General features: G+C 55.2%; 1 protein-coding gene across 2 annotated transcripts in view; it reads right to left on the reverse strand.

Moving 5' to 3' along the window:
- Positions 1-20,931, reverse strand: part of IFT122 (intraflagellar transport 122) — a 65,932-nt gene that overhangs the window by 19,201 nt on the left and 25,800 nt on the right. For both annotated transcript variants that reach the window (XM_069560971.1, XM_069560972.1), the window contains 7 exons: positions 20,720-20,922; positions 19,098-19,235; positions 16,855-17,019; positions 13,384-13,581; positions 7,618-7,758; positions 3,882-3,935; positions 906-1,067 (listed from right to left, as the gene is read on the reverse strand). In XM_069560971.1, the coding sequence (XP_069417072.1) occupies positions 906-1,067; positions 3,882-3,935; positions 7,618-7,758; positions 13,384-13,581; positions 16,855-17,019; positions 19,098-19,235; positions 20,720-20,922 (1,061 nt within the window). The remainder of the gene's footprint in view (positions 1-905; positions 1,068-3,881; positions 3,936-7,617; positions 7,759-13,383; positions 13,582-16,854; positions 17,020-19,097; positions 19,236-20,719; positions 20,923-20,931) is intronic.

The following is a 20,931-nucleotide window of genomic DNA, read 5'->3' on the forward strand; positions in this document are numbered from 1 at the left end:
TGGCTACCTGATGTGAAAAGCTGACTCTCTGGAGAAGACCCTGATGCTAGAAGGCAGGAGGAAAAGGGGACGACAGAGGATGAGATGGTTGGATGGCATCACCGACTCAATGGACGTGACCAAGCCCCGGGAGACGGTGAAGGACAGGGAAGCCTGGCGTGCTGCAAAGTCCGTAGGGTCACAAAGAGTCGGACACGACTGAGCGACTGAACGACAAATGGGGCCAGGCAGACCTGGCTGCTCTAGGTGCCCACCCTCTCTTCACGTGCGCTCGGCCCGCCTGCAGGTGTCCTGGTGGTCTGGGCACCGCGGGGGACCTGCTCTCACACAAGCCATGAGGAGCTGCTCCGGGAAGACCGTTGAGTGCCTTTAACGGCCCAGACCTGGAGACTCGGCTTACCAGGACCTCCACGTGCAAGAGGATGTCAGCCCTCCACCCTACATGGGCGACGGGGGTGGTCGGCTTGCACATGGGCAGGGCCTCTGTCGTGGCACCTCTGACGCCCTGCACGAAGCCCAACGCTAAGAGGAGCCAGCACTCAGGAGGCCTTGCCCAGAGTGAACCACACGGGCCCCCGTGACGACAGCAGAGCCAGCTCGGGCCTGAGGACACGGACGCTCAGCGGCTTCTGACAGAGGCTGGAGGGAACTTGTGGAAGACAGAACCCCCAACCCTTACCAAGGGGACTCTGCTGGTTAGGACGCACCGTCCACCGGGTCTGAACCACCACGCTCTGCCCCTTGTGACGTCAGCCTAAAAGGTCGGCGGAGGGCCAGCTCCACCCGTTCAGTGGCTGCCGACGGTGCCCCTGTTGACCAACCCGCCCACGCCCTTTCCGAGGCTGCGGGCCATGGTCCGTTCCACGTGGCGTCTGGGAAGACAGCCTGGAGGCGGCGGTGGTTACCTTGGCGTACTCGAACATGCGCAGTTCCGTGTACATGTCGAGCGCGAGGTTCTCGTGCCCACTCTTCTTGTACAGTTTGGCGGCCTCGTGGAACTTCCCCTGGTAGGAAAACACATCTGCCAGAAACAGGTCATTGTTGGTCTCTCCCCGCTTCTTCCGCTCCTGGAAAAATTAGAAGCACAGGAAATGGTCTCCGCAGCCGTGGTAGGAAGCGCCCTTCGCAAAGGTCTGCCGTGGCTATTTCAGGTTAAGCCCCTGGGCCTTCCTACTGGAACCTACGCTTGCCTCCTGGGCTGCTGTGTCTCTCACCTCGGTTTCTGGGGGAATGCCTGACAACAAAAGCAGATTTTTTTTTCTTTTTCACCAGATGAGGGAAGATCAAAATAGATGCAAACTTGTTTAGTGGAAACTCCTCACAGTGGCTTCCTTACATATCCTTCCAAGGAAGCGACTACATGGTTAGGATGGGGTGTGCTGCCCACTCCTGGGGACCCCCAAGCTCCAAGAACTCCCAAACCCCCAGGCCTGGCTTGGCTGGGTTGTGACTCATGATCACGGTGGACAGGGAGAGAGTATTTTAGCATTTCCTCCTGAGAAAAAGAGCAACAGCAGAGGATAGCGAGTCTCATGTTCCTTCCACTGAAGAGAAGGTGAGCGACACTGTGTGCCGAGCATCCGCCAGGCGCCGGGTGCCCCTCAGCCAGGGTCACAATGCCGGGAGCCCAGCCTCGGGAGAGGGGCGGGTGGGATCACACGGGGCTGGGGTTGGACTGCGTCTGACTCCAGATGCTCTTTGCCCTACATAATCCTGCCTGCGGAAACCAGTGACCGTCCCCAAGGACACACCTGTCGAGTGCCTGCTCCACGCTGCACGCGTGATCGACGTGTACATGATCACACGCACGCAGAGGCGCAGCATCGCCGAGGCTGACAGCAAGCGGGACCCTCCTCCCGCCGTGGCAGGGAATAGCCATTAGTCTGCAGCTCAAGCTACCTGTAAACACTCAGTGGCTCCCATATCTCATCCCCGGCAGTTTCCCTTTGCTTGGTTTCTAGCAAGTGCACCGCAGAGGAGGAACACGCGACACCGAATCAAACTCCTAGACAAGCTGGTGAAAGTTACAACAGCTGGAGGCAACAAGCTTCCTCACTGACAGAAAAGAATTTATAAAAACCAAAAGGAAAACAGACCCACACTATACATAGTTTACGCTAGTCAGCCAAATAAGCTGACTCCTAATTGCAGGAAATAAATTAAAATCTAAGTGAGATAAAGAAATAGGTTTTGTGGGGTGTGGAATTTAGGCCAAATCCGTTGCAGGCCCCAGAACCTCACTAGGATCAGAGCAAACGATTCCATGGGCTTAGCGAGTAAGAATCGCGCAGACAGACTCTCTCTCTCCAGCCTGCTCTCAGCCCAGCGGCAGCTCACTGACCCAAGAGGCGCCTGGTAAGGAACCCGGGTTCTCTGGAATAATGATGAATGCCTAGAAGCAAGCCACTGAGGCCTCCGAGCAAGCGAAATGGATCCTCGCTCAAAGGCCCTTTACTCTTTTTCCAGAGACAGTTCTTTCAAGGTTACTCCGCCTGGCTCAGAACACGTCGGAAGACACTGCACGTGTGATCTCAGGAAGACATGATAAACAGCCAGAGTCGGTCCTCACAGAGGCCAGTGACTTTTGCATAGAGAAAAAATTACACACCGTGGCCTCGTCTTAAGATTCCTAGATCCAGACTGGTTGACCTACAAACACGGCCCCTGCTAGTCATAAGCAGTCCTGGCCACTGTGGGTAGATGACTCTGAATACTCCCCGCCCCGTGCAGGTAAGGACACAGAAGATGTGCTGGGGAGGGCGGGGCTGTGCGGGGCGAGCTCTGGGAGCCGCTTGTTAGAAGGCGACACGGCCCCGACTAGGGACCGCAGGGGCCTAGAAGACAGAACTGGCTTGAATTCCAACCCGGCCTTCTGCCTTGGGGATGCACACACAGCTTCTCTGAGCCTTAGTTTTATTTCTCAAATAGGGATACGAAGAGCAGCTGCCTCACGAAGCTGTTGTGAGGCTGTAAAATCGTGTACACGTGGCTCATGCGTGCGGCCCGGAGCAGGCACTCGACAAATGGCAACGATTACCAGGCCGGGCCAGCTGTGAGCTCCCGCAGGCCTCTTCCACGCGGCTCTCTGCCCATGGGGCTCAGCATGCGGCCTGGCCCGCGACAGGTGTTTAGGATGCTGAACTGAGCCAGAGGGACAAGACATTTGCTGGTTTCCTCGCAACTTCCATATGTGAATTCAAATGTATCTCACATTCCCAGAGCCTCACAATAAATCTGTTCTGAAGGAGAAATACGTACACCTTTTCACAGACAGACAGCATGAAGAGACACAGGGATAGAGAACAGTTTCCCATCCCCCAGCAAACGGTGAAGGCGGAACCAGCCTCTTGGGGCTCCCACCAGTCCCAGGGGGGCCGATGAGGAGGGCAGGCTACGGGGAGGGCTCAGTGTTCTGAGGGTGCAGCGCCCCCTCCCCAGGGCCCGACCCAGGGGGTGGGTGCAGACCACGTGTATTTGGGAGACGCTGCCTCCACGGGCATGCTGTGCAGCCCTAGAGAGGGTGGTGACGAGCTAGCAGGCACTGTGAGCACGGAATCTGGCTCCCAAGAACCTGTTTAATCAACCCTGCGAGGTCGGTCTCATCGCATTGTTTAGCCCTCCCAGCAACCCTGCGAGGTCGGTCTCGTCCCATTTCCCAGACAAGAAGCCAGATCTCTGACAGACGAGGCACCCACTGGGCTCGCCCAGCTCCCAGGGGACAGTCCGGACTCCTGGCTCCCACGCGCCGGCCCCCTCTGCGGGCGCCCTGCCCTCTCCTGGACACCTGGGGGCTCCTGCCACGTGGCCTCCAGGCGCCCGCCTGGAAACCACCGACGGAGAGTGTGCGCTGCCCCGAGAAGGAAGAACACCTCATCCTTTACCTCAATGCTGTTGATGAGCTCTAAATACCGGAGGTCTTGTACTCTGGTGAAGGCCTACAGGGGAAGAAGAAATGAAAGAAAATCAGCTGCCTTCTGGGCTTCAAAAGTGGGTGATTGGCTGGGGGCGGGAAGTCGAGCTTTAGAAAGTGAGCCAGGAAGGGGGTGGCGAGGGGGGGGCAGGGAGAAATGAGCACCGATTAATCACCATGCATTGGGAGGGCTCTGCCACTCATGGAGGCGGAGCTTTCTCCCTGGATTAGTCCGCACAAAGGATGCATCGCTCGCTCTGGGACCAGGTCAACAAAACCCGGACGGTGCAGTCGGCGGTGGGCTGGCTTGCGCATTCTCTATGCACCAGGGAGGGCCAGGCCCACGAAGCCTCCAAGGCAGCGGCATCAGAGGGGGAGTGAGGGCAGGGACCGACCGAGGAGATCCCACACGTCCACCCTAGTGACCGGGGCTGAGCGTGGGAGACAGCCATGCCTTCCGCAGGGCACACACAGGGCGGCACTGAGGGAGGGGATGGGGCAGAGCTGGGGAGGAACAGACATGGCTTCTGGAAGGAAGAGGGAGGCAGGCAATGAATCACTCCTTGTCCCTGGAAGCAAACTCTTACATAAACCTGACCAGTGCAGCTTGCCATGGACTCACTGTAAAGCCAGAGATTTCAACCCATGGGCTACTAGAACATTCGAGGCAGCCTTCTGCAGGAGAACGGCTGTTTGCTAAGCCTCTTTTGCAGCTTTCAGATCCTGCAAGAACTGCAATGGAGCACAGCCCGCCCGTCAGGAGGCTCTTCATGGGCCTTTGCTGCCAGCGTCCTCCCAGGCGTGCTCCTCTGCACCGTCCCGTGGGAAACGGGCAGACACGCACCCGCAGGAGGCAGCAGAGCCTGCAGCCTTAGAACAACCACCCCCGCCAACTGCTCTCTCTGCTTAGCTGCATGACACCCTCCATCCTAAAAGGCCGGGGAAGTGGACAGGTCATCCGGCCTCCAGCTGCCTCACAGATAACCACAGAGTGACTTCATCTTTTCATCCTGCAGGGCCAGGCGTCCTGTCAGGGGCTGGAGACCCAGAGACCGCTACGACCTGGCTTTTGTTCCCTCCTGCAATTCAGGGGCCCGTATTCTAAAAGGTGAGGCAGGCAGGTGAAAGAGACCCCGAACCCTCCCTGAGCCAAGAGCTGTACAGCTGCAAACTGAACGCCCTGGAGAATGAAGACTCACTAACTAGCAATGGACAGTGGTGGAAGGCAGGACTCAGCAAAGCGCTGAAGGGCAAGAAGCTAACAGAGGGCACCCCTAGAGAGGGGTCCCCTGAAGGAGTCAGGCAGGCATCATCACGTGAGCAAAGGGGTGGACGGCCCAAAGCACCCATCTCCACGCAGGAGGTCTGACAAGCCACCTTTGAGACCGGGCTTCCTGGAAGCAACGTGACAGGGACGTCTGGCCGAGAGGCAGAGAGGAAAGAAGGAGACTTCGGGGTCTCAGTCCTGGCTAGGGCCCCTGAACCTGCCCTGGCTCCACCTCCAGGCTGCCAACAGCTTTCTCCAGACGGGGGCAAGGTAGCAGGTCCCCTCTGTGGGCCTTCTAGGTCTGCTTGGCTAGGATTCCAGGACTTGCCACCGTGAGAAACCTGTCTCCGAGTTCTTTTATCCCTGACACATCCTGCAGAGTCAGGGGTGCCCTGGTTGGAGTGGTCAGAGTCACAAGGCCCCAGGATAACCTCAAGCAGGGGGAGGTGTGGGAACGGAGTTCTGCTCAGGCCGCCGTCTGGCAGGCAAGGCAGCTCTCCTGCGCCACCTAATGGAGGCGCTGGCCTATCACAGGGACCCACCCGGTGCCCTCCGGTGCCTGGGAGACTGCAAAGCAGCAAATCGCAGCCAGGCGGTTCGGAATCTGGCTAAAATGATCAAGTTCTAGTCTACGGTCAAAATTCTGTGGGCTTCTCACAATAAACAACCTCTATTCTCAGGGAGGGTTTGGGGGATACAGGATGGTGGGGGGAGGAATTTCAGGTTAGTTTTTGTCCAATCATATCTACTGCGCTCCTAACGGTCTGAGGTACCATGCTAAGTGGGCTTCCCACGTGGCTCAGGGGTAAAGAACCCACCTGCCAATGCAGGAGATGCGGGTTCAAGGGGCTTCGATCCTTGGGTCAGGAAGATCCCTTGGAGAAGAAAATGGCAGCAAACTCCAGTATTCTTGCCTGGAGAATTCCACAGACAGAGGAACCTAGCAGGCTACATTCCATGGGGTCGCAAAGAGTCGGACACGACTGAGCGACTGGACAACAACAATTGTGCTGGGCAGTGTTGGCTGAGTCTGGGAAGAAACTGATGCCTAGTTCCTGGGCATAAGGAACTGACGATCTCTGAAAGACTTCTCACTGCAATCCAGGCTAAAAACAAACAAAACACCATCTAGGACTCCTGTGTCATCCTTCACCCCTCCTGGCATTTCTAGGGGGCGGCAGGGGGCGGAGGGTATGTGGTGGTGGTGGAAACCCCTCCACAGACTTGCCTTCTTTCCCCTCTGAATTCTCAAGAATCCGCAACAGCCCTCCCTCCTCTGTTACCACTTTTCAGACACTTACTAGATCTAAGACCGATACAGATAATTACTACATCATGATAATCTTACTTGTTTTAATCACAGCCAGCGTTTGGCCAACCACTGGCAGTTTTAGAACCCCTTCTACAATGCGGGGGTGAAGCCTAAGGACACCAGGTCATGCAGGCATGTCAGCTGGTGGGTGTTCCTCCCGTCCCTGCTGACGGAGTGGGAGGACGAGGCTCCCTGGGGTCTGCCAGCCCGTACGGGCACAACTGTGCCCAGCCAGGCTGCCCAGTCCCCAGCCAGCCTGTGAGGGCACCGCAGCACCCAGCCAGCCTGCCCAGTCCCGGCCCAGTCTCCGTTCACTGTCTTTCCAGGCGCAGCAGCCTCAGCCTAGCACAGGGCGGACACCACCCCCTTCTGCAGCCCCCTGCCAGCCAGCTGGGGGTACGGGCTAACTGAGGATCTGGTCCAAGAACTGTGGGAAGAAAAAGGGGAGGGGGAAGCGGGGGAGACATGATTGGAAGCCACTCATTCCCCCGCCTCAGGTTCCAGATGAAAACCCACCTCAGAGACATGGCTGGACTTTTCCTACCGTGTGGTAAGGGGGCAAATGTCTTCAAGCATTTCTGGAGTTTTAACAGACTCAGCCAGGCAACACCGCCATGAACAGAGGCCATGAATCCGGCTGTGAAGGTGTGTGTGGAGTGGCACTGGGTCAGAATCAGAGAACCCAACCATTTCGTCCAATGGACCTAGCGGAGCGCCGAGAAGAACAGCGCCATGTAATAAACTGCCTAATACCGGCAGATGCTCGCACCGATGATAAAAGCCACCACTGACTGAGTGCCGACGAGGGGCACGCTTTAGCCAGGCGCTGAGCGCGGATGAGAGCTAACAAGGCTGATGGCAGACTCTAGAGGATGCCCCTTCTGTGCGGCGGGCCTTACACGCATCAGGTCCCTGCAAGTCTGTGAGAAGGGGCCCCATGGTCACCCAGCTCTTACGCGTGAGCAGGCTCGGCAAGGCTATGAGCGGCTGAGGCTCGCCGTCAGAAGGCAGCTGAGCTGGGGCCCCGGCACAAGCCAGTCTGAGCCCAGAGCCCAAGAGGGCAGGCTTCGGCCTCTGCTAGGGAGCCCGCGAGGACAAGCACCCCGGCTCGCGCGGACGGGCACTTACCTTCTTTGCTGTCTCAAACTCCAGTCCTTCCAAGGCCTCCATGGCCAGCTCGCGCCAGTCGGTGTTGGTCACGCCCAGGCAGGCGATCTGGTAGGCTTCTCGGAACATCTTCCTGTCCAGGTACTGGTACATCGGGGCAGACTGGAGGGGTTCGGCAGCAGGAGAGAAGACTGCTCTCAGAGCAATGCACAGAGTCAGGCGCACGAAGCCTGAGCCCGCAGAGCCGGGCCACAAGGACCCCCAGCACCCAGCTCAGGCCTCCCCCGGCCCCGCTGACGGCCTTCCATCGGCCACTCCGTTCACAGCCACTGAAGCATCGTGTTCACAGCACACGCCTCCACTCACCTCCCCGCCACCCCCACGGGCTGTGCCCACCTCCAGGGCTGGGGGGAGAGGGGGGGCCTCATTACAAGATGTCACCCTCACCTGGAGTGCCCTTGCCCCCCTCGTTCTTTGCAAAGTTACCCAAGTCACTTTGTTAATCACTCAGTCATGTCCAGCTCTGCTGTGAGCCCATGGACTGTAGCTCACCAGGCTCCTCTGTCCATGGAGTTTCCCAGTCAAGAATACTGGAGTGGGTTGCCATTCCCTTCTCCAGGGGATCTTCCTGATCCAGAGATCCAACCAGGGTCTCCAGCAGTGCTGGCAGATTCTTTACCATCTGAGCCACCAGGGAAGCTCAAGTCACTTCACAGGCCCTGTTAAAATGTCACTTCTCCCTTCCCTCAAGGGAAGGAGTCTGCCCCTTGTCCCGACCTCAGGTTCTATTTTAATTATAAGCCTGCCCCCTCAAGGCCTGCACAACCCGAGGGTGGCAGCGGGGTTGTACTGATCTCCCCCGGCAGGCCCTCAGTCTCCACCTAATGCCTGTTCATCCTGCTGAAGGAATGAACGACGTTACCAAGAGGAAGAGGCCTGGGATGGCCTCTTGTGGAGAGGGCCAAGAAACCTGCGGATCCCAAGAAAGGCTGCCCTCTCCTCGTCCCTGGCGCTGGGACCCTTTCTCCCATCACTCGCCTGAGACGCCTCGCCCTGATACCTGTGAATGCTTCCTCTTAACTTCTCTTTTCAGGTTTCCGAAGTGCTTTTGGAGTCCCACCGCCCTGGGTGGTAGGTGTTGTTGACTCAGTCGTGTCCAACTCTTTGCGACCCCATGGACTGCAGCACGCCAGGCTTCCCTGTCCCTCACCATCTCCCGGAGCTTGCGCAGACTCATGTCCATTGAATCAGTGGTGCCATCCAACCATCTCATCCTCTGTTGCCCCCTTCTCCTCCTGCCTTCAGTCTTTCCCAGCTTCAGACTGTTTTCCAATGAGTCGGCTGTTCACATCAGGTGGCCAAAGAAGTGGAGCTTCAGCGTCAGTCCTTCCAATGAATATTCAAGATTGATTTCTTTAGGATTGACTGGTTGGATCTCCTTGCTGTCCAAGGGACTGTCAAGAATCTTCTCCACAGTTCAAAAGCATCAGTTCTTCAGCGCTCAGGTGTCATTATCCCCCGACTACTGCCCAGGGACTGAGACTCGAGTGACCTGTTAAGGGCCCAGAAGTGGAACGCAGAAGCCCTGGGGCTGGGCCGGGGGTAAGCGGACCAGGTTCCGTGCCCCTCTCTGCTTCGTGTGTGTGTGTGTGTGTGTGTGTGTCCTGCAGAGGAAAACAAGGGTGAACTGGCCCGTGGTGGTTTCCACAGCAAAAGGCCAGCAAGTGGGGCGGAGGCACTACCTCTGCCTGGGCCTCCTGGGCAGGGGACATCAATCAGCCAGCACTTCTGTGCTAATTGTTCCCAAATGTGGAGCTGGAAGTGCTGTTTTCTCCATTCAGGGCCTTTATCTTTGAAATTTCCTGTCCTGTTTTTTTAGCTTCAGATTGAAGGAAACTAACAGCAAGATTGCTGCTGAAGGCTCACCTTTTCCGCCCGGCCTCCCCGCCCAGCTCTCCTCCCTTCGAGGCGGGCAGCAGGGTGTGAAACCGGGAGCGGTCGGGCTAGAATCCTGGCCTGGCGAGCCCACATCCTCGCTGAGGGATTTGGGGTCAACAGATCAGCTTCTGTTGCCATGCCCTGCCCAGCCCACTGGCAACCAGTGCTTTGAAAATGGAAAGGTGCCGGGAGAAAGTGAGCCTGCTCCCTCCCACGCTGCACTTCTCAGCACAGAACACATTTGCGGCTCCTCTCCATCTTCCCAAGCCTTTCTGGGCTCAGATGAAGTGTCACCACCTCACAGAAGCCTCCGCACACTCCCCAAGAACAAGGAGCTCTCCTTTCTAAGCTCCTCTGGTAGACCACCTTTGTTCCAAGTTAGTTGTTTTGTAGTGTTTGCTATTTAAAGATCGAGAAGAAGAATAATAGGAATTGGGCCAGACAAAATCTGAAAGATGGACGCATTGAGCTCCACTGCACGGAGGGCAAGGGGCTGCTCCAGGCCGTGGCTGGTTAGGGGGTAGGGTCAGAACTCAAAGCTAGTTGTCTCCCCTCAAGGGGCCCCCAGGTGGAGCCCCATGAGGGTGGGACGGGATATGGATGACCAACTGAGCACGGAAGCCACGGTTAAGACACAGGCTGGCCTGGGAGGCGCCATCTGAGAACAGGAGCTTTAAAAGTATTCAAACCGAACAAATGCCCTCTGAGCTCTGAGCAGTCTCACTGTCGCATTCCAAGCATGAAGTCACAACCGCCCCAAGGAGCCGGACCCATCTGGGGCTCGCCGCTCTACTTGGCAGCCCTGACGAACCCGTTCTTGCACAAGATGATGTCAATTTCGAAAGGAAACCAGAAATCCCCAGAGCGGGCCTGCTGCTTTCTCCCTCGCCTCTGGGCCAAAACCACAAGCCGGCTGGAGGCAGGGGTGACAGATAAATCGCCTTTGTCTTGGGGCTGCCTCTCCTGACCCCTGGCAGCTCCGAGCTGCTGCGTCAGCAGGACGGCCCTGGTGCGGCCCTGGGGGCCCTGGCTCCTGAATCTGCAGGGCTTGGCAGAGGCGCCCAGGGCCGCCCCTCCAGCTCCTCTGGGCCGGCCACAATCAGGGAGCAACAAACTGTTATCTTCGAGGTCAGGGCAGCAGTGCTAGAGGAAAACTCGAGCTCAGCGAGGCCTGTCTGCTCGATGGAGGAAGGCTGAGTTTCTAGCGGCTGTGGGGCCAGGGCGCGGGCTGGGGAGCAGAGAGGGCTGCGGGGAAAAGGTCCTGCGGGGGGAGGGGTTCTCGCCCCTCCTTCTGCCCCGATTCCACCCATCTCTCCCCTCCTTTCTGTGGCTTTCTTCTTTTCCTCAGATCTGAATTCCACTACCATGTACTGAATAATTGCTCTGTGTCAGGCTCTATTCATTCCCGAAGCAGTCAGTAACAAGGGTGTCATCGTCAGTTTAGAGCGAGAAGCAGGCCCCAGCCCCGCCCTGTACAAGAAGCCAAGGGACTTCCCCAGTGGCCCAATGGCTGAGACGCCGTGTTTCCAGGGCAGGGGGTGTGAGTCTGATCCCTGGCTGGTGGGACTAGGATGTCACATGCCGCCTGGCACAGCAAAAGAAAAAAGAGCCAAAGCAGAGAGCGTGAGTGAAGGTGGGGTGTCTGGAGGGGGCGCCGACTGACAGAGCCCAGCGAAGGGCGATCTGGAGACATGTCTACAAATCCTCCACGTGGCCATGACCTTTGACCCAGCAATTTTCACTCTGGGGAAAGTATACCACAGAGCTATATTGGGACTGGTGCAAAGACCTGGCTGGGAAGATGCCCACCACCTACAGGAGCAAAGAAGCTGTAAACGGCATGACTGTCCAACTGGCTGAGTGTGTTGTGGACATCGTGTGATGGGACAGAAAGCAGTCATCAGAACAAGGAGGCAGGGCTTCCCTGCTGGATTGGTGGTGAAGAATCCGCCTGCCAACGCAGGAGACACGGGCTCGATCCCTGACCTGGGAAGACCCCCACGTGCCAGGCCCCTCTAACGCCTGTCTGTGCTCTAGAGCCCAGGAGCCACAGCGCCTGGGCCCGGGCCCCGCAACAAGAGGAGCCCCCAGAATGAGAAGCCCACGCACTGCCAACTAGAGAGCGGCCCCTGCTCTCCGCAACTCGAGAAGAGCCTGCGTGGCGGCGACAAGGGCCCAGCACAGACGAAAAAAATTAAGTAAATCAAATTATAAAGTAAAAACCAATGGGGCTGCGGGAAGCCAGTGTGGTTAGGGTCCTCGTGGGCTGGAGGTGCTGGTGCAGCGCAGCTACCCAGGTGATAGATTTTGTACTATGGTTCTGCAAACTGCTACCAGCGAGGTCGCCTCGGCAAGTGGTTACAAAGGATCTCTGTCTGATTTCCTCCGATTACATGTGACTCTACAATCATCTCAGTATTCTAAATGCTAGAGAAGCACATTTACTCATGTGGAGCCACGTTTCCAATAGATTGCTGGGTGGAAAAGCCCAATTGCTAGGTGACGGCCAATAACGCCTACAAAGTGATGGGTCTGCAAACATGTAAAATCAGGTTAACTAGAAGACAGAGGTGAGGGGAGGTGATGAAAAGTCTCTCTCATTTAAAATCCGCATTCAGTGAAAATATGGTAAAGCTGAGATTTCATCTCCAGGAGCAAACAGTATTCACAGTATGGTTGCACTTTTGTTTCAAAATGTTTACATAAAGTCATAAACTCAGAAGAGTGTACTATGCATCTATTATATATACATATAGGAATGGTCTAGGGGCATACATTCTACAATATTTAAGATGACTCTGGGGAGGGGGCGTCCCTGGTGGCTCAGTAGTAAAAAATCTGCCTGCCAATACAGGAGACATGGGTTCAATCCCTGGTCCAGGAAGATCCCAGATGCTGAGAAGCAACTAAGCCTCTGAACCCCAACTACTGAGCTTGTGCTCTAGAGCCTGGAAGCCGCAGCACGGAAGCCCACGTTCTGGAACTAGAGAAGCCCCCATGCCTCAGTTAGAGAGCAGCCCTCGCTCACCGCAGCTAGAGAGGTGCTCACGCAGCAGTGAAGGCCCAGAACAGCCAAAAGTGAATAAATAAATAAAAGAGTGATTCCCGGGAATTCCCTGGAAGTCCAGTGATTAGAGGGTTTCCCTGGTGGCTCAGCTGGTAAGGGATCCACTTGCAATGCAGGAGATCCTGGTTCAATCCCTGGGTTGCGGAGATATCTTGAAGAAGGGTTAGGCTATCCACTCCAGTATTCTTGGGCTTCCCTGGCGGCTCAGACAGTAAACAATCCTTCTGTAATGCGGGAGACCTGGGTTAAATCCCCTGGGTTGGGAAGATCCCCTGGAGGAGGGCATGTCAACCCACTCCAATATTCTGGCCTGGAGAATCCCATGGACAGAGGAGCCTGGTGGGCTACAGTCCACAGGGTCGCAGAGAGTCGGACATGACTGAGCAACCAAGCACAGCACAGCAGTGATTAGGAGTCAGCGCTTTCACTGCCGGGGCCCAGGTTCGATCCCTGGCTGGGGAACTAAGATCTCACAAGCTGTATGCATGGCTCTCAGGGAAACATGCTGTCTGCTGCCAAGCGACCTTCCATACCTTCTCTGTCCCTTCCAGGAGAGGGCAATCAGAAAGACATGGAGGCTCAGGGAGGCTGAGCTGCTTGCCCAAAGACACCCAGAGGTTGCAAAGCGTGGAGACGGGGCTCAGGTTCAGGTCCAGAGTGCCTCCCGCCTGACCTCGCTGCCACGCCTGTCTCTCCACCCTGTCTCCTCTACACTCCCTCCCTGGCTGCCCCCGGGCTCCTAGGACCTGTCCTGGCTGGGGGCAGACAGGGTGCCGGATCACCTGTGGCACCTCCACGGCCGACATGGAGAAGACGTGGAGGCAGAAGATCTTGGAGCCGTTGTAGCCGACCACGAAGCCCTGCAGCTTTTGCTGGTGCACCGGGAAGGTGCTGGCCTTGATGTTGAGGTAGCCGCCGCCCGAGAAGCAGAGCATGTCCTCACACTGGGTGTTCCAGGCCACGCTGTTGGCGTTGGGCTCCTGTGGGCAACGGACGGTGAGGGGATGGCTCCACTCCTACACTCGGCCAGGAACTGGCTCCCAAAGGCCTGAATCACACTAAGCTGCTAACATGGGTTGTAGGGAAGGTCAGGGAAGAAGGGATCAGACACAAAATGGACAGCACAGAGGAGGAGCAAGCTCCTCTCTACACTGCGTGTGCTGGAATTCTTCAGGTAAGCATCACTTCTGAAAAATTATCCCCAAAGATTAATCATTACATAGGAAGTGGGAAAATCAGCAAAGTGGGATCTAGTTCTATTAAAGAATGAATAAACAAAGCTAGTCACGGAAGAAGGTTTAAAGGGATAGATCCCAAACAATTACCACTGATTGTTTGGGGGTAGATGAGATTGTGGGTAATTTTTTATTTCCTATGTTTTTTTGTTTGCCTCAAATTTTCTTTTGGTCATGAATGTCTATTGTTTTTTATAATAAGAAAGAGAACAGTGAGTTATTTTAAAAGTAGAAAATAATACATTGTCTCTGTGCTGACAATCCACACATGTAAAATCCTTCAAGCTAAGTTTCAACAGTACATGAACAAAGAACTTTAAAATGTATGAGCTGGATTTGGAAGAGGCAGAGGAACCAAAGGTCAAATTGCCAACATCTGCTGGATCACAGAAAAAGCAGGGGAATTCCAGAAAAACATCTACTTCTGCCTCATGGACTACGCTAAAGCCTGTGGATCACAACAAACTGTAGAAAATTCTTAAAGAGACAGGAATACCAGACCACCTTACCTGTCCCCTGAGAAACCTGTATGCAGGTCAAGAAGCAACAGTTAGAACTGGACTTAGAATAACAGACTGGTTCATAATTGGGAAAGGAGTGTATCAAGGCTCTATATTGTCACTCTGCTTATTTAACTCATATGCAGAGTATATCATACAAAAGGCCAGGCTGGATGAAGCACAAGCTGGAATCAAAACTGCTGAGACAAATATCAACAACCTCAGATACACAGATGATACCACTCAAAAGGAAGAAAGTGAAGAGGAACTAAAGAGCCTTCTGATAAAGGTGAAAGAGGAGAGTGAAAAAGCCAGCTTAAAACTCAATATGCAAAAAACTAAGATCATGGCATCTGGTCCCATCACTTCATGGTAAATAGATGGGGAAACAATGGAAACAGTGAGAGATTTCACTTTCTTGGGCTCCAAAATCACTGCAAATGGTGACTGCAGCCATGAAATTAAACGGCACTGCTCCTTGGAAGAAAAGCTATGACAAACCTAGATAGTGTATTAAAAAGCAGAGACAGCACCTTGCCAAGAAAGGTCCATCTAGTCAAGGCTATGGTTTTCCCAGTAGTCGTGTATGGATGTGAGAGTTGGACCATAAAGAAGGCTGAGAGCCAAAGAATTGATGCTTTAGAACTGTGGTGCTGGAGAAGACTCTTGAGAGTCCCTTGGAAAGCAGGGAGATCCTACTAGTCAATACTAAAGGAAATTAACCCCAAATTATTCATTAGAAAGACTGAAGCTGAAGCTCCAATGCTTTGGCCACCTGATGCGAAGAGCCAACTCATTGCAAAAAGACCCTGAGGCTGGATAGATTGAGGGCAGGAGGAGAAGGGGTCGACAGAGGATGAGATGGTTGGATGGCATCACTGAATCAAAGGACCTGAGTTTGAGCAAATTCCAAGAGGTGGTGAAGGACAGGGAAGCCTGGTGTGCTGTAGTCCATGGGATCACAGACAGTTGGACATAACTTAGCAACTGAACAACAAAACTACAGTCACCCCAGGAGGCACCCATGCCCTTCACTTCTCCTCAAAGTTTTCTGCTCAGCTCTGGAGCCCCAGGGACCAGCAGATGTTCATCCCTTTCTGCCTAGAACCTGTTATAATGGCTGAGTCGTTGATAATGAACATGGATTACTTTCATAATGAGGAAAAAACAATGTAAGTGTTTTCTGTTTGCAGGCGGCCGGGGCAGCAGAGAGGAGAAAAAGATAGCTGGGAACGTCCGTGTCTCCTGGCAACTTGGAGAATTACCTCCCCTCTGCCTCCTGCAGAACCCTTAGCGGGGGCTGGGAAGAACACAGGCTCTTCCACTCCTGTTGAGGCTCAGCTGCAGACTCACAACTGGGGCCCTGCTAACCCAGTGACACCTGCAGCCGTGGGTGCTGAGTCTGGGGAGAAGAGAAGCAACACCGAGGGCCCTCGTTTGTGCCAGGCGCTAAGCCAGGTTCTACGGCACCTTGTTTAGCCCTGCAGCAATTCTGGGAGAAGGCAAGTACTACCTGCATTTTAGAGGTAAAGAGCAACTGAGGCTCAGAGAGGTTCACTGACTTGCTCGAGATCACACAGTAAGCGATGAAAGCAGGGGTGAAGGCAGGTCTGTCTGAAGATAAATCCTGTGCTCTTTCTTTCCTAGAAACCACTCTGGCTCCCAGTGATGAGGGTGAGTAGCTATAATGGAGTTGCTTCAGCCCAGCGATAGCCAGGCATCCCCTTCCCAATCCGAGGCAGCACTCCTCTGCCACATTAATGCCACTGCCGAGGACAGAGCGCCCTGATGAAGGGACCTCACTCTGCCCACCACACAGGGAAAGCCACAGCAGCTGAGGAAGCCAGTCAGGGGAGGGTTCAGCTCTGTGGGGAACTCGCTTCAGGCAAATGGCCTTGACCACTCACAAAGCCCCCAAGAGGCAAAGCGCAGCGCCCAGTCCAGCAGAAAGCCAGCCAGCACTGGGCACGGGGCCTGTGGGCCCTTTTCTCCGGCGACACTTCCTCCAGCCTAGGCATCGTGGAAGCAGTGCCTATCCCCTCAAACACTCCACATCTGCTGGCTCCGGGGCACCCCTGTGAAATGTCAGAGGGAGGGTTCCCCCTCCCCTCCCCTTTCAGCTGACAAAACTGGTCCTGTTCCCTGACTGTGTCTCAGGGCAATCACAGGCACAGGTGGGCCTCTGGTCTGTGAGATGCAGACTTTTCCCAAGAATCATCTTCACGTTAACCCACGTACGGAGAGCGCACACGGGCCCCGCTGAGACTTATTATTACTCATTTACTGCTCACAGTGATCTTATAGAAAGGTATAACTTGCCCATCTTCCCAGTGTGGAAACCGAAGCCCACAAGGCTCAGCCAACTCCTGCAGCTCGTGTGCAAGGGGCACGCTGGGCCAGGGCTCTAAGACTCTGCGCTTCTGCACCTCCCTGCTCCCCCAGGGCCCCTCCTGCAGGGGCTGGGAAGTGCGGGGAGGGTCTCTAACCCAAGGGCCCTGTCCTGAGCGCCCGGGGTCACCTGGAAGAGCAGCTCCTTGGTGTGGATGTCGTACACCAGGCACATGTCGTTCTCGTCCACCACGGCCAACTTGTTCCGGGAGGCACTCATGTCCAGGCAGCGCACGGCGGTGGCCTGCTTCAGCAGGACAATGGCGAAGAGATTGTCCACGAAGATCTTGAGGATCTGGCAGGATTTCAGAGGGGAAAGCGGGAGTAACCACGGCCGCAAGACCCTGGAACAGCGGCACGTTGCTGGAACCCCATGTGTTCTACAAGCACCACCAGCACTAACTTCACCAAAGGCTCTGTGCAGAGAAGAGGGAAGGGAGGGGGGTTTCCCACAGGGACCAGAAGTGTGGCCCATCAGAGGGTGCCTACGTAACGGCAGCCCCCGAGACACGACCAACTCACTCGAAGGTCTGCTTGACCGGGGACGGTTAACAACGTTGCCCAAAATGAAGGATTAGAAGACAGCATAGAGCGAGAGCTGAGTCACAGACTCATACAGGAAAGGGCTCCTGTAAACAGACAGACTTCTGGTGTAACCACGGCAAGAAGAGGATGATGGTGATGATGGCGAGGATGGGGAGGAGGATGGGGAGGATGGGATGATGGTGAGGAGGATGGGGAGGTGGTGAGGAGGATGAGGAGGATGGGGAGGAGGATGGGGAGGATGGGGAGGAGGATGGGGAGGATGGGGAGGATGGGGAGGATGGGGAGGAGGATGGGGAGGATGGGGAGGAGGATGAGGAGGATGGGGAGGAGGATGGGGAGGATGGGGAGGAGGATGAGGAGGATGGGGAGGAGGATGGGGAGGATGGGGAGGAGGATGGGGAGGATGGGGAGGAGGATGGGGAGGAGGATGAGGAGGATGGGGAGGAGGATGGGGAGGATGGTGAGGAGGATGAGGATGGGGAGGAGGATGGGGAGGATGGTGAGGAGGATGAGGAGGATGGGGAGGAGGATGCGGAGGATGGGGAGGAGGATGGGGAGGATGGGGAGGAGGATGGGGAGGATGGGGAGGAGGATGAGGAGGATGGTGAGAATGGTGAGGATGATGGGGAGGTGGTGAGGAGAATGGTGTGGATGGTCAGGATGATGGCGAGGATGGTGAGGATCATGGGGAGGAAGGGGAGGATGGTGAGGAGGATGGGGAGGATGATGGGGAGGATGGCAAGGAAGGTAAAGATGATGGGGAGGATGGTGAGGATGATAGGGCGGATGGTGAGGATGTTGGTGAGGAGGATGGGGAGGATGGTGAGGAGGATGAGGAGGATGGTGAGGAGGATGGGGAGGATGGGGAGGAGGATGGGGAGGATGGGGAGTAGGATGGAAACAGCTACCAGTTACTGACTGTGTTTGACAGTCTGGTGAAACATGTGGGACTCTCATTTGTAAACTCTGAGCCTCAGAGATTGAAGTGACTTGGTCAGGGTCACACAGCTCGTGAGCTGCTAAGCATGCACACGGCCCCAGGTTCACCTGCCCACAGAGCCCAAGGTCTCCAGTCTTGCACTGGAAGCGACAGCTGACGAGAGGAGAAGCCAGCTCTCCTTCACTGATGCTGACACTCTGCAGCCTCTGCTAATCTCATCCCCTATGACTTTCAGCCCCAGGAAAGGCCTAACAAGCCTCAGCCACAGCCATCTGCTAGACAGCTTGGCTCTCAGGCTTATGCAGTTATATTTTCCCTTTCAAATTTCCATGTAACCCACTTAGAACTTTCTTCTTTTGAGCAAAGAACACACACACAAATCTGTTCAACTTTCTGTAACCTAGATCTCCCACCTTCATTTGAACACAGGCCCCTTTTCCCTGAAGCACCTGGTAGCAGCCTGGGGACAGCGCCCTCTGATGCAAGCCAGAACACCTTCCTCGGCCCATTCACTGCTCTAACAGGCACCTGGTGTAAGGCACGAGCTCCATCTCCCTCTGTGAAGACACTGAAACCGAATCTCCAACAGGTCTCCCACCTCCTGGGTGACCTTGAATCCACGAAGCCTCCATGGCAGCCCAGAGGCTGCAGAGCCAACTCTGCCAGAACGTGGCATGCTGAGTGGAAGCCACCACGGCTCTGGCTTGACGCTGGCCACATAAAACAGGATCCTGGGCTGCCCTCCACCGTGCCTGTGGGGCGAGGGGTGGGGGTGTGGCGGGGGAGCCCTTTGCTTGCCCCAGGAACCCACCTCGGGGTCACTAGTCTGGCTGCCTGTGTCTGCCTGCAGATTACTGGCCTAATGGGAGACGGGAGGGCGCACTCACCTGTCCATTCTTCAGGCCAACCAGCAGACCCTCCCTTCCTGGGGGGCCGCCGATCACCTTAATGTAGCGAATGAGAGACTCCATCTGCCACTCCCGCTCCTTCACGCCGCTGAAGGACAGGCACTGCAGCCGCCTCTCCTAGAAAACAAGCGCAGCTCTGGTGATCGCCAGCAGGACAGCCGTGCCTGGGCGCCCAAGGAGGTCTGCCTGCGCCTACAGGGTGAAAACTACCTCCACACTCTGTTCCCACTGAACCCATCGAGACCCCGTGCCTGGCGGCTTCACACAAGCCTTCCCGTGGAGCCCGGCTCAGCCTCCATCTTCAACAGACCTCCAGGCAGCCACAGCCAGGGGCCGCACCCGGAAGGACATCTATAACCTGTGGTACCCCTACCCCTGGGCTTCCCAGGTGGCTCAATGGTAAAGAATCCAGCTGCAACACAACAGCACGAGTTCGATCCCTGGGTCCGGAAGATCCCCTGGAGGAGGGCACAACCACCCACTCCAGCATTCTTGCCTGGACGGTCCCATGGATAGAGGAGCCTGGAGGGCTACAGTCTGTGGGGCCACAGAGGCAGATGTGGCTTGGTGACTAAATGACAACAACCACCCCTAACCTGCCTTAATTGGAGATTTTTAGAGAGATTTTTAAAATAGTATCTTACATATGTGATTCCTACAGGATTTCTTCCGTTTTATCAATTCCAACAGGCCTAGTTTTGCAAAACTAAATCCACCTCTACTTCCAGGAAACCAGCTGGGCTGGCCTCTTACAGTCTCCCCAAGCATTCCTGGCATCAACCTAGACAGCTTCTAGGAAGCTCTAAGTTGACAAATCTTTTTTTGTCAAAAAAATTCTCAGGAAGTAAAACTTCCTTTACTATTTTGAGTTGATATCATAATTTTTTTGTTGTTGTTTAACTGAAAGTGAGCATAAATTTCTGTGTGTACACATTTACCAAAACGACCTTGATCTTCATTTTGTGGGATATCAACGTATGCTTCAAGTCATTAAAATATATACAAGCCCAGTTCAACAAAGTGCTTTGTGCAATACAAAAATGAGTACTTCAGTTTTTTTGTTTTGGGCCTTGAGTCTTACAGGATCTTAGTTCCCCTCCCAGGGATTGAACCCGGGCCCTCAGCAGCGAGAGTGCAGAGTCCTAAGCACTGGACCAAGAGGGCTCAGTCCTTTCAGTCGTGTCCAACTCTTTGCAACCCTGTGGACTATAGCCTGCCAGGCTCCTCTGTCCATGGGATTCTCCAGAAAAGATTACTGGAGTGAGTTGCCATTTCCTTCACTAGGAGATCTTCCTGACCCAGGGATCGAGCCCATATCTCTTACGTGCGTCTCTTGCACGGGCAGGCGGGTTCTTTACCACTAGCGCCACCTGGGAAGACCAACAGGGTAGTTCCCGTATTCTCCAGTTTATAGCCCATGGCTTTCTGGTAGGGTCTAACCCCTCCATATGCCAATAAGCATGAAAGCAACGAACAGCCACTGAGCTTGATGGAAAGGGGCTTTCTTCCAGCAACCAGCTCTAGAGCCAGGAGGTGGGCACCCCGCTCCCAGGGGGAGGATGAAGCGGATGCAGCCCTCCCTCTGAGCCGCTGGCGCCCACCTGACAGAGGATGATGTGGTCGGCACACACCACCAGGAGGTTGCACTCGAACTTCCTGGCAATCTTCTCTTTCACCCGGTACCGCATGTCCAGCGAGTCCTCAGAGTACAGCTCGTAGATAAGGATCTTCTCGGGCAGTTGGATTGCTAATCGATTCTTGTAGATGGCAATTTTCTTGACAAGTTCTTTGCATTTAATTCGAACTGTGAAAC

This window comes from Ovis canadensis, chromosome 19 (genome assembly GCF_042477335.2).
Source record: "Ovis canadensis isolate MfBH-ARS-UI-01 breed Bighorn chromosome 19, ARS-UI_OviCan_v2, whole genome shotgun sequence".
Taxonomy (NCBI): domain Eukaryota; kingdom Metazoa; phylum Chordata; class Mammalia; order Artiodactyla; family Bovidae; genus Ovis; species Ovis canadensis.